Source organism: Pseudophryne corroboree, chromosome 4 (assembly GCF_028390025.1).
Source record: "Pseudophryne corroboree isolate aPseCor3 chromosome 4, aPseCor3.hap2, whole genome shotgun sequence".
Lineage (NCBI taxonomy): Eukaryota > Metazoa > Chordata > Amphibia > Anura > Myobatrachidae > Pseudophryne > Pseudophryne corroboree.
The window spans coordinates 293,025,628-293,044,137 of record NC_086447.1 but is presented as its reverse complement, the minus strand read 5'-3'; the positions used below and the strand labels follow the sequence as shown (position 1 = coordinate 293,044,137).

The 18,510-nt window shown below is 43.6% G+C and overlaps 1 protein-coding gene and 1 long non-coding RNA gene across 9 annotated transcripts in view; one reads left to right on the top strand and one right to left on the bottom strand.

Moving 5' to 3' along the window:
* The window catches only part of MECOM (MDS1 and EVI1 complex locus), a 54,518-nt gene extending 50,960 nt beyond the window's left edge, over positions 1–3,558 (top strand). For all 4 annotated transcript variants that reach the window (XM_063916201.1, XM_063916199.1, XM_063916200.1 and 1 more), the window contains exons 15-16: positions 30–213; positions 2,234–3,558. In XM_063916201.1, the coding sequence (XP_063772271.1) occupies positions 30–213; positions 2,234–2,368 (319 nt within the window). In that variant the 3' untranslated portion in view covers positions 2,369–3,558. The remainder of the gene's footprint in view (positions 1–29; positions 214–2,233) is intronic.
* The window catches only part of LOC134909394 (uncharacterized), a 203,104-nt gene that overhangs the window by 6,950 nt on the left and 177,644 nt on the right, over positions 1–18,510 (bottom strand). The window lies entirely within an intron of this gene.

The following is an 18,510-nucleotide window of genomic DNA, read 5'->3' as shown; positions in this document are numbered from 1 at the left end:
ACCCTGAACAATTTCTTTGTATTGCGCAGTTACGATGATGAAGATTTCAAGAGTGGTCTGTCTGCTTTAGACCACATACGGCACTTCACAGATAGTCTCAAGATGAGAAAAATTGATGAGAGTCAGTATACTGATGATGAGCTTTCTGCTTTCACTGCCTCTCATTTGCCAGAGGACTTAAAACAGCCACTATATAGGAAAAACAAATCCCAGGTAATTGCCGGATCATCTGTATTTATTTATATAAAAAATGTTTTAGCCAAAGAATGTACTTTCGAAATGCATCAACCTTTGTAGTGCAGCACAGCAGTTTAAAGAAGTTTGGGAAGATGGGGATTTACTGAACCCTTTTCCTTTCCTAATACTGGCATATTATTTGGGAGCTCAGTTGGAAGCATTGGTGTTTCTATAATGGGTGAAGTGTGTGCGGTGAACACAGGCCCCTGGTTCCAGGGGGGCACACACCGCACACACTGCACCCATACTTACCATTCCAGAGTCCCACGGTGATGGCCCTCTAGTGTGGGCATAAATCACTCGGAAAATGGCCGCCATGGCCATTTCCGAGTGATTTGCGGGCATAAATCACTCGGAAAATGGCCGCCGTGGCCATTTCCGAGTGATTTGCAGGCTCCATGTTCCTGGAGACCTGCGCATGCACAGTAGACTCTGGCAGTATGCCAGAGTCTACTTGCTGCCGGAGAGGAGGGGGCCCGTGATGGAGGCTGCACGCGGGTCCCCTCCTCTCTTAAAACGTCCCTGGTTGGAAGGCTTTATTAATGATATATGGGTATTGGAGCAGAGGAGGAATAAGATGAACAGGAATTAGTAACCGTTAACTCCTTACTGGATGTCTACAGCCTCATCCTATAGTGATGAAATTATGGCATATATGCAGGGTACACAGTAGATGTTCAGATGTTGGAGTGGGACTTTTCATTGAAAATTCCATTATGTTTAATTAATTGCGGGGTTTTCCTATTCTATAACTTTTGTTGATGTTTCTCTTATGTGAAACATTTGAGTGATACAGTCTTATGGTTCCTAATTAGCAAATGTGTTTTTTTATCATCACATTATGTAGAAATAGCAGTTTCTGCATAATTATATGCATTGTTGCTATGTGCTAACAGCCTAATGCAGCAGATTTCACAGAAAACTCCTACAAAAGGCTAATTAGTGCTGCAGTTTGCAGTTCCCATTATTAATTTATTAATTTATTATCAGTGGGGACTATGATCTGACCCCTATGTACCAATCTGTAGGAAGCTTTTCGGAGTTTGGCCATGTTAGTTTATACCATTTTATGATGGCAAAAACCTCTTTAAGCATATGGAGGCTTACTGCTCCTGAGTCTGGCACTGTACAGATTGTCAGGTTCCCGGTAGGAGGATTTCACAAATAAGAAAAACTCTTCCAATATGCCGGGGAAGTAACTGGCAGGGACAGTGGTAATTGGTACCGCTGTCACTGCATGTTACATTTAGTACATAGCTGAGATATTTTCATTCAAAAAGAAAATATCTGTTGCCATACAGATTGTTAATAATTACAGCAGTGCCACGATTGTTAATACATATGCCCTGTAGTTAGCTAAGAATATTGGACAACTTTGAAGAGCCTTGTAGAGAATTATGTTGCCTGGAATACACATTGCAATTTATTTATGGGAAGATTGGTGTGTTCCCTGGAACATTTTTTAATTCTTGTTCCAAGGTTGTACCCACATTCTTCTCATGATAATTTGATAGTTACTGACTTTGTCAAACCAGCCATTGATAGCAAACTTATAACTGTGTACAGATATTGTAATTCTTAGAAAAGTAAAGTTACTTATGTACTCCACGGAGACTTAGGGGCAGATGTACTATATCAAGTAAGTGAAAAGAGTGAAGAAGTTGCCCATAGCAACTGATCAGCTTTGAGGTAGCACGTACATTAAGTAAATTCCATAAAATGCTAAGTAGAAGTTAATTGGCAACTTCTCCACGTGTCCACTACTTCATTCTTTTCACTGCTTGATACATCTGTCCCTTAGTGAGGATGGATAAAGAGTAAAAATACACATGAAGGCAACTATACTTCCCCATATGCATAACAGTTCCTTGCTTAACATAAATGAGTTAGACAACAATGATAGTCACCCCAGAAGTGTTGTCACTATTCATCTCGTTAAAACACATAAAACAAATATTGTGCATTAACATAACTTTGTTCTCTGCATTTTTTTAAGGCATATGCAATGATGCTGTCTCTGTCTGACCAGGAACCGCTCCATACCACAACCCATAATTCTTCCAGCATGTGGCACAACATGGCAAGGGCAGCAGCGGAATCCAACGCACTACACTCCATTAGTCATGTATGACATATTGACGGCACCTCCATGGGACCAAGTCCAAAACCTAGCATGGCTCTTCCATACTTGACTGTTTAGGGAAATAAACTATTTAGAGAAAAGACTGAAGAGCAGGATGCCTTATTACCTGCAGGGTCACCTCAAAGTCTGGTGACCTTAAATGGAATAATTTTAAAAAAGAAACTATTTATTCTCATTGTTTTGATTTGCACAGCATAGGCAGCTGCTGATTTCCTGAGCAAAAAATTGAAAGACAAACTATGAAGACTATGGACTTTGATGGGCAAGTCTTCCAGCTCAAGATGTGCTATCTTGATACAAATACAAGCACTCAAAGAAAACAAAACAAAAATAGAATCATTTTTTTATACACACTGATTTACTACAAGTGTGGTAGAAACAGTTGCTTCAATATAGACAATTTCTATAACACAAGCTTCATGTATTTAAAGTTTAAGCCCTTTGAAAGCAAAAGTAGTTATTTACAAATGTACATTATCACTTAATGTAGAAAATAACAGGGAATAATTTGTTCTTTCCTTAATTACGTCTTAATTGTTTTGTGGGGGAAAGAAATTATGTGTATATTGTGAATTTTACAATGTTCAGTAAGAGAGCTTAAGTCATTTAAGGTCCTTTTTAATCGCTGATACCACTAATATATCTTACAGTTAATTTTTTTGCCAAATCAATGTGTTGACATTTTAATTTTAGACAATCATGTCAGTGTTTTGACTTTTTTATTTTTTGCCCATATAATTGTATTTATTTCTTTTTTTATTGTCAAGTTACGATAGCACTGTTACACTTCATGTCAGAGGCACTCACACATTTTGGTTGTGTCTGGAAACAGATTTATGTATGTGTGTGCTGATTGTTGTGTTTATATCTTTAGAGCACACCCTTTCTTCTAAGATGAAAATAAATGCAATTTTTTTTCTGTAATTCAATTTTGTGTTAACTTGTACATACTGTTTTTAATTTCTTTCATGAATGCATGATTCTTCTGATTAAAATTGTACCCGTTATTTTATGCTGATTGTCTGCAAGCTTGTCTGTTGTTATGTTACTGTTAATCTTGTTTGTAAAATGAAGTGTTACAATCCTGTTTAAAACAAGAGTGTATTTTGTTTTTTTGTTTGTTTTTATTGTTTTTTTTTTGTTTGTTTTTTTCATTTTCAGCGGACCAGATTTTTTTATCATACTTTTTTCTCCATAATCTCATTTTAAATAATTGAGGTACTTTCTTTAATTGTTTTGTATAATTGTAATTGTTACACATTCGAGTACATTATTTTGGGAGGAGTAAGTACATGAAAATAAAGAACTACATTGTTGGAGGTCAGTGTTAATTCGACTGGGTCTGTGTAATTAAATATTTGGTAAAGGAATAATGATTTTAATTGCAGAGGGGATATTATCTTTTTCATTTACATTATGTTTATTGGTATAAGAAGATAAATCTACTTTAGTTAAAAATGTTACTATTTGTCACTAATTGACTTCTTAGCAAAAGGTTGTCCACATACAAATATTTATTTCTTAGTTGAACAGCTGCCGGGATTAGATTTAAATGTTTGTAGTTTGTACTTTGCAGGTATTAATAGGATCATTCTGAATTTCCACAGTTGATTTTAGAGCTGACACAAAGTTAACAACTATTGCTCTTCAAATGTCTCAGCTAAAGATTTGACAACGATACTTCTTCATCCTGTAAGCTTTATTTAGGATTAATGCGATCGCTTCCTACTTATTGACAGACAGAGGTGGTCGCTGGGCGGGAAGGGGCGGTCCGGTTTGGCCGCAGTTTAGGGGGCGCGGTACGGGCAACGCAGCCGTGCCCTGACCTTTGGGGGGGCGGGCCGCAGCGGCTGCATGACATCACACGCAGCCACTGCGACCGGAGCAGCGATGAGTAGCTCCCTACCAGCGCGCAGGAGCTGCGCTGGTGGCGAGCTACTCCTCCAGTACAAAAGCATCGCTGCTGTGCGATGCTTTTGTACTGGTGCGACGGGGCAGGGACTGACATGCGGGGCGGCGTCCCCCAGCATGTCAGGGAAGCTGATCATAGATGTGCTAAATTTAGCACATCTATGATCAGATCTGAATCACCCCCTAGGTCCTGTGTAATCTGTTATCTGAGGAGAGAGTTTGTGACTGGAGAGAGAGACACACACAGGGAGTCATCCTGAGTCCTGTCCCAGAACCCAGTGTGTAAGTAGTACAGAGTCTGCTGCTATTCTTGCTTGTGACAAGATAGAGGATACATTTTATTTTTCTATGATATTTTAAGGTTGTTTAAGCTGTATTTGTTCCACTGCAAGAAAACGTAATGAAATAGTTGTCTCCAGAGGCGGATTGGCCATATGGCCCACAGGGAAGATCCCCGGTGGGGCCTGTTTTGTTTGATGACATGTGGTCCTATTTATAGACATAATGAATAAGCTGCAAAATAATTTGCATATATGAAAATGACTTTGCCACTTAGCCTGTGATTGCAGATGATCTAGTGTATGCTCTGTCTGCCTGCTTGGCTGACATATAAGATTGAGTGAATAGTGATTGGGATACAGTTGGTGTAATAAGCAAGAAAATATATCTTTCTAAAGAATTCTATAGTTTCCTAACTTCTAAACGTGGATCATATAATGTGCTCAGAATATTTAATTTTATTTCCCTTTAACTTCCCCCTTGATGCTGGACATGCCATCTCTCTGGAAAGTCTTGAGGGGAGGGTGCTGCTGCCATGGCCCATGGCTAGACCTTACACCTCTGGTGCTGCCCAAGTGGGGCCACTAGTACAAATTTTTTCAGGGCCACTTTTTGTTCCCAATCCGCCCCTGGTTGTCTCTCAATTATGTGGAACTATAAACAGTACCCAGGCACTATTAAACCATTAGGTTACATAGAATATACACCATTGGTTTAAAGTTTATATACACAATCTCATATACCGCCTCCCCTCCCAAGCACACTACTGCACTTGCACATGCACTGTGCAGTCCCATAGTGGGGGGCGGGAAGGATGACATTTGGGGGCAGTCCTGATCAGATGTGGAGGGCCAGAGGAGTGGGGGCAAGCACCCCTGTCTTAATGCCCCGGGCCCCACAAGGCTTAATCTGGTCCTGGCACTGACAAGACCATTGAGAGGAACATTGGTGCAAAAACATCTTCGTCCCTTCATGTATCCTGTCCATCTCTTGATAACCACCTCTTATCCTCCTAATATTGGAGCCCAGACAACCTGATACTCTTGCAATTTTTTTCCATGAAATTCTATGCTGCTACAATAAATGTTGGTGTTGTGCACTCCCTGGAGGACTTAGTTCATGATCCAGTAGAAACTAGGGATGTGCACTTGAAATTTTTCGGGTTTTGTGTTTTGGTTTTGTGTTCGGTTCCGCGGCCGTGTTTTGGGTTCGACCGCGTTTTGGCAAAACCTCACCGAATTTTTTTTGTCGGATTCGGGTGTGTTTTGGATTCGGGTGTTTTTTTCAAAAAACCCTAAAAAACAGCTTAAACCATAGAATTTGGTGGTCATTTTGATCCCAAAGTATTATTAACCTCAAAAACCATAATTTCCACTCATTTTCAGTCTATTCTGAATACCTCACACCTCACAATATTATTTTTAGTCCTAAAATTTGCACCGAGGTCGCTGGATGACTAAGCTAAGCGACCCTAGTGGCCGACACAAACACCTGGCCCATCTAGGAGTGGCACTGCAGTGTCACGCAGGATGGCCCTTCCAAAAAACACTCCCCAAACAGCACATGACGCAAAGAAGAAAAAAAGAGGCGCAATGAGGTAGCTGTGTGAGTAAGCTAAGCGACCCTAGTGGCCGACACAAACACCTGGCCCATCTAGGAGTGGCACTGCAGTGTCACGCAGGATGGCCCTTCCAAAAAACACTCCCCAAACAGCACATGACGCAAAGAAGAAAAAAAGAGGCACAATGAGGTAGCTGTGTGAGTAAGATAAGTGACCCTAGTGGCCGACACAAACACCTGGCCCATCTAGGAGTGGCACTGCAGTGTCACGCAGGATGGCCCTTCCAAAAAACACTCCCCAAACAGCACATGACGCAAAGAAGAAAAAAAGAGGCGCAATGAGGTAGCTGTGTGAGTAAGCTAAGCAACCCTAGTGGCCGACACAAACACCTGGCCCATCTAGGAGTGGCACTGCAGTGTCACGCAGGATGGCCCTTCCAAAAAACACTCCCCAAACAGCACATGACGCAAAGAAGAAAAAAAGAGGCGCAATGAGGTAGCTGTGTGAGTAAGCTAAGCGACCCTAGTGGCCGACACAAACACCTGGCCCATCTAGGAGTGGCACTGCAGTGTCACGCAGGATGGCCCTTCCAAAAAACACTCCCCAAACAGCACATGACGCAAATAAAAATGAAAGAAAAAAGAGGTGCAAGATGGAATTGTCCTTGGGCCCTCCCACCCACCCTTATGTTGTATAAACAGGACATGCACACTTTAACCAACCCATCATTTCAGTGACAGGGTCTGCCACACGACTGTGACTGAAATGACGGGTTGGTTTGGACCCCCACCGAAAAAGAAGCAATTAATCTCTCCTTGCACAAACTGGCTCTACAGAGGCAAGATGTCCACCTCATCATCATCCTCCGATATATCACCGTGTACATCCCGCTCCTCACAGATTATCAATTCGTCCCCACTGGAATCCACCATCTCAGCTCCCTGTGTACTTTGTGGAGGCAATTGCTGCTGGTCAATGTCTCCACGGAGGAATTGATTATAATTCATTTTAATGAACATCATCTTCTCCACATTTTCTGGAAGTAACCTCGTACGCAGATTGCTGACAAGGTGAGCGGCGGCACTAAACACTCTTTCGGAGTACACACTTGTGGGAGGGCAACTTAGGTAGAATAAAGCCAGTTTGTGCAAGGGCCTCCAAATTGCCTCTTTTTCCTGCCAGTATAAGTACGGACTGTCTGACGTGCCTACTTGGATGCGGTCACTCATATAATCCTCCACCATTCTTTCAATGGTGAGAGAATCATATGCAGTGACAGTAGACGACATGTCCGTAATCGTTGGCAGGTCCTTCAATCCGGACCAGATGTCAGCATCAGCAGTCGCTCCAGACTGCCCTGCATCACCGCCAGCGGGTGGGCTCGGAATTCTGAGCCTTTTCCTCGCACCCCCAGTTGCGGGAGAATGTGAAGGAGGAGATGTTGACAGGTCGCGTTCTGCTTGACTTGACAATTTTGTCACCAGCAGGTCTTTGAACCCCAGCAGACTTGTGTCTGCCGGAAAGAGAGATCCAAGGTAGGTTTTAAATCTAGGATCGAGCACGGTGGCCAAAATGTAGTGCTCTGATTTCAACAGATTGACCACCCGTGAATCCTTGTTAAGCGAATTAAGGGCTCCATCCACAAGTCCCACATGCCTAGCGGAATCGCTCCCTTTTAGCTCCTCCTTCAATGCCTACAGCTTCTTCTGCAAAAGCCTGATGAGGGGAATGACCTGACTCAGGCTGGCAGTGTCTGAACTGACTTCACGTGTGGCAAGTTCAAAAGGTTGCAGAACCTTGCACAACGTTGAAATCATTCTCCACTGCGCTTGAGACAGGTACATTCCACCTCCTATATCGTGCTCAATTGTATAGGCTTGAATGGCCTTTTGCTGCTCCTCCAACCTCTGAAGCATATAGAGGGTTGAATTCCACCTCGTTACCACTTCTTGCTTCAGATGATGGCAGGGCAGGTTCAGGCGTTTTTGGTGGTGCTCCAGTCTTCTGTACATGGTGCCTGTACGCCGAAAGTGTACCGCAATTCTTCTGGCCACCGACAGCATCTCTTGCACGCCCCTGTCGTTTTTTTAAAAATTCTGCACCACCAAATTCAAGGTATGTGCAAAACATGGGACGTGCTGGAATTTGCCCATATTTAATGCACACACAATATTGCTGGCGTTGTCCGATGCCACAAATCCACAGGAGAGTCCAATTGGGGTAAGCCATTCCACGATGATCTTCCTCAGTTGCCGTAAGAGGTTTTCAGCTGTGTGCGTATTCTGGAAACCGGTGATACAAAGCGTAGCCTGCCTAGGAAAGAGTTGGCATTTGCGAGATGCTGCTACTGGTGCCGCCGCTGCTGTTCTTGCGGCGGAAGTCCATACATCTACCCAGTGGGCTGTCACAGTCATATAGTCCTGACCCTGCCCTGCTCCACTTGTCCACATGTCCGTGGTTAAGTGGACATTGGGTACAACTGCATTTTTTAGGACACTGGTGAGTCTTTTTCTGACGTCCGTGTACATTCTCGGTATCGCCTGCCTAGAGAAGTGGAACCTAGATGGTACTTGGTAACAGGGGCACACTGCTTTAATAAATTGTCTAGTTCCCTGTGAACTAACGGCGTATACCGGACGCACGTCTATCACCAACATAGTTGTCAAGGCCTCAGTTATCCGCTTTGCAACAGGATGACTGCTGTGATATTTCATCTTCCTCGCAAAGGACTGTTGGACAGTCAATTGCTTGGTGGAAGTAGTAAAAGTGGGCTTACGACTTCCCCTCTGGGATGACCATCGACTCCCAGCAGCAACAACAGCAGCGCCAGCAGCAGTAGGCGTTACACGCAAGGATGCATCGGAGGAATCCCAGGCAGGAGAGGACTCGTCAGAATTGCCAGTGACAAGGCATGCAGGACTATTGGCATTCCTGGGGAAGGAGGAAATTGACACTGAGGGAGTTGGTGGGGTGGTTTGCGTGAGCTTGGTTACAAGAGGAAGGGATTTACTGGTCAGTGGACTGCTTCCGCTGTCGCCCAAAGTTTTTGAACTTGTCACTGACTTATTATGAATGCGCTGCAGGTGACGTATAAGGGAGGATGTTCCGAGGTGGTTAACGTCCTTACCCCTACTTATTACAGCTTGACAAAGGCAACACACGGCTTGACAAATGTTGTCCGCATTTCTGTTGAAATACTTCCACACCGAAGAGCTGATTTTTTTGGTATTTTCACCAGGCATGTCAACGGCCCTATTCCTCCCACGGACAACAGGTGTCTCCCCGGGTGCCTGACTTAAACAAACCACCTCACCATCAGAATCCTCCTTGTCAATTTCCTCCCCAGCGCCAGCAACACCCATATCCTCCTCATCCTGGTGTACTTCAACACTGACATCTTCAATCTGACTATCAGGAACTGGACTGCGGGTGCTCCTTCCAGCACTTGCAGGGGGCGTGCAAATGGTGGAAGGCGCATGCTCTTCACGTCCAGTGTTGGGAAGGTCAGGCATCGCAACCGACACAATTGGACTCTCCTTGTGGATTTGGGATTTCGAAGAACGCACAGTTCTTTGCGGTGCTTTTGCCAGCTTGAGTCTTTTCAGTTTTCTAGCGAGAGGCTGAGTGCTTCCATCCTCATGTGAAGCTGAACCACTAGCCATGAACATAGGCCAGGGCCTCAGCCGTTCCTTGCCACTCCGTGTGGTAAATGGCATATTGGAAAGTTTACGCTTCTCCTCCGACAATTTTATTTTAGATTTTGGAGTCCTTTTTTTACTGATATTTGGTGTTTTGGATTTTACATGCTCTGTACTATGACATTGGGCATCGGCCTTGGCAGACGACGTTGCTGGCATTTCATCGTCTCGGCCATGACTAGTGGCAGCAGCTTCAGCACGAGGTGGAAGTGGATCTTGATCTTTCCCTAATTTTGGAACCTCAACATTTTTGTTCTCCATATTTTAATAGGCACAACTAAAAGGCACCTCAGGTAAACAATGTAGATGGATGGATACTAGTATACTTATGGATGGACGAGCGACTGCCGACACAGAGGTAGCTACAGCCGTGGACTACCGTACTGTGTCTGCTGCTAATATAGACTGGATGATAATGAGATGAAATCAATATATATATATATAATATCACTAGTACTGCAGCCGGACAGGTATATATATTTATTATGTAATGACTGATGACGGACCTGCTGGACACTGTCAGCTCAGCAGCACCGCAGACTGCTACAGTAAGCTACTATAGTAGTATGTATAAAGAAGAAAGAAAAGAAAAAAAACCACGGGGAGGTGGTATACAATTATGGATGGACGAGCGACTGCCGACACAGAGGTAGCTACAGCCGTGGACTACCGTACTGTGTCTGCTGCTAATATAGACTGGATGATAATGAGATGAAATCAATATATATATATATAATATCACTAGTACTGCAGCCGGACAGGTATATATATTTATTATGTAATGACTGATGACGGACCTGCTGGACACAGTCAGCTCAGCAGCACCGCAGACTGCTACAGTAAGCTACTATAGTAGTATGTATAAAGAAGAAAGAAAAAAAAAAACCACGGGTAGGTGGTATACAATTATGGATGGACGAGCGACTGCCGACACAGAGGTAGCTACAGCCGTGGACTACCGTACTGTGTCTGCTGCTAATATAGACTGGATGATAATGAGATGAAATCAATATATATATATATATATAATATCACTAGTACTGCAGCCGGACAGGTATATATATTTATTATGTAATGACTGATGACGGACCTGCTGGACACTGTCAGCTCAGCAGCACCGCAGACTGCTACAGTAAGCTACTATAGTAGTATGTATAAAGAAGAAAGAAAAAAAAGAAAAAACCACGGGTAGGTGGTATACAATTATGGATGGACGAGCGACTGCCGACACAGAGGTAGCTACAGCCGTGGACTACCGTACTGTGTCTGCTGCTAATATAGACTGGATGATAATGAGATGAAATCAATATATATATATATAATATCACTAGTACTGCAGCCGGACAGGTATATATATATTTATTATGTAATGACTGATGACGGACCTGCTGGACACAGTCAGCTCAGCAGCACCGCAGACTGCTACAGTAAGCTACTATAGTAGTATGTATAAAGAAGAAAGAAAAAAAAAAACCACGGGTAGGTGGTATACAATATTATATATATATTATATACAATTATATATATATATATTAAACTGGTGGTGACTGGTGGTCAGGTCACTGGTCACACTATCAGCAACTTGCAAGTAGTACTCCTAAGCAGACAATCACAATATATATTATACTGGTGGTCAGTGTGGTCACAATGGCAGTGTGGCACTCTGGCAGCAAAAGTGTGCACTGTACGTTATATGTACTCCTGAGTCCTGCTCTCAGACTCTAACTGCTCCCCACTGTCAGTGTCTCCCCCACAAGTCAGATAATATACAGTCACACTATCTATCACTTCAGCAAGTAACTAGTACTCCTCCTAATGCTCCCCAAAATTACTACTGTGTCTCTCTCTACTGTCTCACTCTCTTCTCTATAAACGAAGAGGACGCCAGCCACGTCCTCTCCCTATGAATCTCAATGCACGTGTGAAAATGGCGCCGACGCGCGGCTCCTTATATAGAATCCGAGTCTCGCGATAGAATCCGAGCCTCGCGAGAATCCGACAGCGGGATGATGACGTTCGGGCGCGCTCGGGTTAACCGAGCAAGGCGGGAAGATCCGAGTCGCTCGGCCCCGTGTAAAAAAACATGAAGTTCGGGCGGGTTCGGATTCCGAGGAACCGAACCCGCTCATCTCTAGTAGAAACCTGTAAGCTCGCCTAGTCACCTGCATCCATTATGCTGCTAAATTATTGGTTTGTTTTTGCACATTTCTAGAGCAGATGCTGCTGAGGCTGAGTCCTGTGCAGCACATCATCCACCCCTCTATAATCAGCCATACCTCTGCCTCCAGAACAGATCCAGGTGGTTTCATCTGCCATTGGCCCCTTTGGCACTCTTGCATCCATATAGTCTTAATATTCTTTTAAACACAGAAATATGTTTTCTTGATCAAACATCAGAGCGCATCATGGCCCTCATTCCGAGTCGTTCGCTCGGTATTTTTCATCGCATCGCAGTGAAATTCCGCTTAGTGCGCATGCGCAATATTCGCACTGCGACTGCGCCAAGTATCTTTGCTATGAAGAAAGTATTTTTACTCACGGCTTTTTCATCGCTCCGGCGATCGTAATGTGATTGACAGGAAATGGGTGTTACTGGGCGGAAACACAGCGTTTTATGGGCGTGTGGCTGAAAACGCTACCGTTTCCGGAAAAAACGCAGGAGTGGCCGGAGAAACGGGGGAGTGGTTGGGCGAACGCTGGGTGTGTTTGTGACGTCAAACCAGGAACGACAAGCACTGAACTGATCGCACAGGCAGAGTAAGTCTGAAGCTACTCTAAAACTGCTAAGTAGTTTGTGATCGCAATATTGCGAATACATCGGTCGCAATTTTAAGATGCTAAGATACACTCCCAGTAGGCGGCGGCTTAGCGTGTGTAACTCTGCTAAATTCGCCTTGCGACCGATTAACTCGGAATGAGGGCCCATGTTCTTACAATGGTATTTGTATAGGTTTTCTTCTCTGTGTGCTTTGGGGGTAAATCAGATCTGATCGCAGGAGCAAATTTGTTAGCTAATGGGCAAAACCTGCCCATGGGTACACATACTGCAGGTGGGGCAGATATAACATTTGCAGGGAGAGTTAGATTTGGGTGGGTTATATTGTTTCTGTGCAGGGTAAATACTGGCTGCTTTATTTTTACCCTGCAATTTAGAGTTCAGTTTGAACACACCCCACCCAAATCTAACTCTCTCTGCACATGTTATATCTGCCCCCCCTGCAGTGCACATGGGTGGTCATTCCGAGTTGATCGCTCGTTATATTTTTTTCACAACGGAGCGATTAGTCGCTAATGCGCATGCGCAATGTCCGCAGTGCGAATGTGCCAAGTAAATTTGCTATTAAGTTTGGTATTTTACTCACGGCATTACGAGTTTTTTTCTTCGTTCTGGTGATCGTAGTATGATTGACAGGAAGTGGGTGTTTCTGGGCGGAAACTGGCCGTTTTATGGGAGTGTTTGAAAAAACGCTGCCGTTTCTGGGAAAAACGCGGGAGTGGCTGGAGAAACGGGGGAGTGTCTGGGCGAACGCTGGGTGTGTTTGTGACGTCAAACCAGGAACGAAACTGACTGAACTGATCGCAGTGGCAGAGTAAGTCTCGAGCTACTCAGAAACTGCTAAGAACTGTCTATTCGCAAATCTGCTAATCTTTCGTTCGCAAATCTACTATGCTAAGATTCACTCCCAGTAGGCGGCGGCTTAGCGTGTGCAAAGCTGCTAAAAGCAGCTTGCGAGCGAACAACTCGGAATGACCACCCAGGTTTTGCCCATTAGCTAACAAATTTGCTGCTGCGATCAGATCTGAATTAGGCTCTTTAGTGCTACCAGTCTTTTTATCATTCAGGAGTAAAAATGACTTACTGCAACTGCACTCTTGTGTTGAGAATACTGATCCGTTGCTACAACACCATCATGCAGCAGGACAATAGAACTGCTGGTTAGGGAATACATCAAATATATTCTTGACCTTGGAGGTATTGGGTGTTGTTTCTTGCTTTTATGTCTGAATTACATTTTTATTTATTCTTTGTAATGCACAAACTATATTTTTGCATATAAGTGTTTCGTATGCTAAATGACAACTTGATTAATATACATGTCAACATTAATCTTTACTGTAAAGAAACATATTGTTACTCATGACAATAGGGACTATCGCCCAGACATTTTAGAAATGACATAGGCGCTGAACTTCATGTTGTATTAGCTAGAATACAGTAAGTGCTACTTTGCATTATGACTACAGTATGCTGTGTAGTCTAAAGAAAAATGTAATGTAATAATATGGCAGCTTCTGCCTGCATTTAGAAATACGCAGGGGCGGATTGGGAACTAAAAGTGGCCCTGTAAAATTTTGTAGAAGTGCAGCACAAGCCATGGCAGAGCTGCAGTACTGCAGAGATGGAATAACAGAATGAATGGGGGCAATGTAGTAAACTGAGGGCCTAATTCAGACCTGATCGCTGCTGTGTGTTTTTGCACAGCAGCCGATCAGGTCTGAATTGCTCATACGCATCTGCCGCAGACAGCCGATGTCCATCTTAGCCCTAATTGACAGGTAGAGGCGGTCGCTTGGCGGGCCGGCGGCGTTTGGCCACCGTTTTAGGGGCGCGGTCCGGGCAATGCAGGCGCGCGGGGGGCGGGCCTCCGCGGCTGCGTGACGTCACATGCTGCGACTCGGACAGCAATGAGTATCTACCTGCCAGCGCACAGGAGCTGCGCAGGAGCTGCATACGTAGGGAGCTACTCATAAAGTACAAAAGCATCGCTGCTGTGCGATGCTTTTGTACTTGTGCGGGGGAGGGGTAGGGCCTGACATGCGGGGCGGACCAGCCCCATGCTGGACGTCCCCCCGCATATCAGAGTAAATGATCGTAGTGCACAATCAACTCTGAGTTAGGCCCTGAGTGCAGTGGGCTGCATGTTATGTTGGGGGTGGGGCCACATGACAACACACAAAACAGGCCCCACAGACGTGTCAGCTTACCAGGAATCTTCCTGATGAGCTCTATGGCCAATCCGCCCCTGGAAATAAGCCTTATTTTCATCTGTAACAACTCTTTGTGTCCTCTTCCAATCACACTACTGTACCTACCATATCAAACCTCATTTCATTTCACAATTGTAGTACCTTGAAAGGTTTGTTTACAAGTATACACTATATATATATATATATATATATATATATATATATAGATATATAGATATATAGATATATATATATATATATTTATAAAAAGAAAAGGGTACCCAATAGCGCTAGATGTGATTCTAAAGCAGCACCTATAGAAGAACCTACTGTTAGACAAGGTTCAAAACAAACATCAAATACCCAGATCTGAGGGCGCTTAATTAATGGTATTGTTCCAATGCTATATTACAGTAGTTTACAATAAAATTCTCAAATACATTCACGTAAAAATTTTTCATTAAAAATACAGTAAAACATTAAGAGTATCAATAAGGTTTCACAAAGATGTGTCTTCGGATTTATCCGGTATTATATTCAGTGATTTTGTATTTCTTTGTCACTGAGTGACACAAATGCATTAGGGCGTAATATGCATAAGAATGATGTGTTCCTCTCAGAGTCCAGTGGATAACTCCACTTGTTATCAACTGGACTCTGAGAGGAAAACTTTATTCTTATGCATATTACGCCCATTGCTCTACATGCAGAGAGTTGATCATCATTCACAACAGTTCAATGATAGATATTTGTTCATTTACCATTGGTCACATAAAGACCATTGTTGAGATATAACCTATTGTAAATGGACTCCTCTATGCTATGGAGCCACTTCACGTTGTGATCTAATACACCAGATATAACCTGGTTGTATATACCCATTTCAACCAGTACAAGTAGAGGTGTAGACGTTTTATCAAGCTACTCCCACCTCACTTTTTTGAGCATCCGATTTCTGTACCCCTGAAGAAGTCCCATTAGAGATGAAATGCGTTGGATCTATCTATTGGTCTGCATTTGTGTTGCTTAGTGACTCTATGCCAACAAAGAAATACAAAAATCACTGAATGTAAAACTGGAGAAATCTGAAGACACATCTTTGTGAAACCTTATTTATTAACAGTTTATTAACAGTTTCTTACATAGTGCAGCATATTCCGTTGCGCTTTACAATGATGTTTTACTGTATTTTTGTGAATAAATTTTACTTGAATGTATTTGAGAATTTTATTGTATACAACTGTAATATATCATTGGACCAATACCATTAATTTAGCGCCCTAAGATCTGTGTATTTGATATATCTATATATATATATATATCTATATATATCTATATCAAGCAGTGAATCTGGCACTCTGTTGAACCCCTCAGGGTCTTGCTTGCTCCAGTGCACTCATTAGAAGAGCTGCCTCCCTACATTAGTGCAAAAATGAAGGTGGAACTCAGAGACTTCCAAATTGTGTAAAAGTGGATTTCTTGAAGTCAGCATTTGTCCTGAGGAAGGGGAGAATTGCTCAAAATGTTGACTTCAATAAATCTGCTCTTACACTGTTTGTAGGTCTCTGAGTCCCACCTTCACTTTTGTACTATGTGTGTATACACATATATATATATATATATATATATATTATTTTTTTAATTATTATTATTTTTTTCTCTCTTAAGCTTGTGAGTGGCTTGTAGTTTATGCTGTTGCTTTGCATCATTGCTATAACAAAATTCCTTTTCTCTGAAGCAGAGGACCCAGGCTGTAGGTCATATTAATATTGCAAGGAAGTCTCTCTTCTAACAACACCCATCTACCCAAGGGTAGGTGATTAATTACATTTCTCAGCTCCGTAACTTCAATGAATAACCTCCTCTGTTTTCTATGAATATACTAAATGCATCACCTGCAAAAGGTGACCACTTCTTGACTTCACTAACAGTTAGTTAATTGCTGACCTTCCTGAATTCCCCAGTTCTCTACTTTATTTCTGTAAATCTTTGCCTAGCATATTTTACATCGTTAAAAAAATGCACCAACCCCCTACACACAGTGATGCTATACAGCACTTGCTATGTGAGAACTTAGCTGCCATTATAGTCCAAAGAAAGCATACAGATGATCATTGAAAGCACTTTTTATTTTATTGGCTTGTGTCTACATTTTGTACCTCTCACTCTTCTGAATATGACACATCTACATTTAGGTTGACTACTTACCTCTAAATATATTTGACTTTATACATAGGAAGTTATTTAAGTTCTCTACACAGGGGCATTTTAACAGAGGAGGGGACCCCTGTGCAGACTCTGGGTGGGCCCCCTCCTCTGTAAAGTGCAGTAGTCTCCGACATTGTGCTGGAGTTTACTGTGCATGCGCAGGTCTCAGAAAACATGGCACCTGCCATGCTCCAGAGACCAATTTCACTATTGCGCATGTGTGGCGGCCATTTTGGGTGAGATTTTTGCCGTGGCTGCAGTGCACAATGCTGGATTATGGCGAAGGTAAGTATTCAAATATGGGGCAATTTGTGCGGTGTTGGCCCACCTGGACCCAGGGGCCTGCACACATTGCACCCATTATAGAAACACCAACGGCTCTACATTGTCTTTTGCTATTACTTTTTGACAGAGCTGAATGGGAGGATCAGTTTTTATAGGTATCAGGTCCATAGGTCAACAGTCAATAGGTCGACATGGTCAAAAGGTCGAAAGGTCCAAATGGTCGACATGGCAATGCAGGGCCGGATTAAGCCTCGGGGGCCCTGGGGAACTTAAGACAGGGGGTCCCATCCCTACTCCTTTGGACTTTTCCTTCATCAGCATGGCTCCCAATCGTCATTCAACTTGCCCCCAATTGCAAACTAATTAAATTTTCTCTGACGTCCTAAGTGGATGCTGGGGACTCCGTCAGGACCATGGGGAATAGCGGCTCCGCAGGAGACAGGGCACAAAAGTAAAAGCTTTAGGATCAGGTGGTGTGCACTGGCTCCTCCCCCTATGACCCTCCTCCAAGCCTCAGTTAGATCTTTGTGCCCGGCCGAGAAGGGTGCAATCTAGGTGGCTCTCCTAAAGAGCTGCTTAGAGTAAAAGTTTTATTAGGTTTTTTTTATTTTCAGTGAATCCTGCTGGCAACAGGCTCACTGCATCGAGGGACTTAGGGGAGAAGGAGTGAACTCACCTGCGTGCAGGATGGATTGGCTTCTTAGGCTACTGGACACTAGCTCCAGAGGGACGATCACAGGTACAGCCTGGATGGGTCACCGGAGCCGCGCCGCCGACCCCCTTGCAGATGCTGAAGAGAGAAGAGGTCCAGAAATCGGCGGCTGAAGACTTCCCAGTCTTCTTAAGGTAGCGCACAGCACTGCAGCTGTGCGCCATTGCTCTCAGCACACTTCACACCAACGGTCACTGAGGGTGCAGGGCGCTTGGGGGGGCGCCTTGGGCAGCAATGAAAGTACCTATGCTGGCTAAAAATACATCACATATAGCCCCTGAGGCTATATGGATGTATTTAACCCCTGCCAGGTTGTCCGAAAAACGGGAGAAGAAGCCCGCCGAAAAGGGGGCGGGGCCTATTCTCCTCAGCACACAGCGCCATTTTCCCTCACAGAACTGCTGGTGGGAAGGCTCCCAGGCTCTCCCCTGCACTGCACTTCAGAAACAGGGTTAAAACAGAGAGGGGGGGCATTTTTGTGGCGATATTATTACATATTAAGATGCTA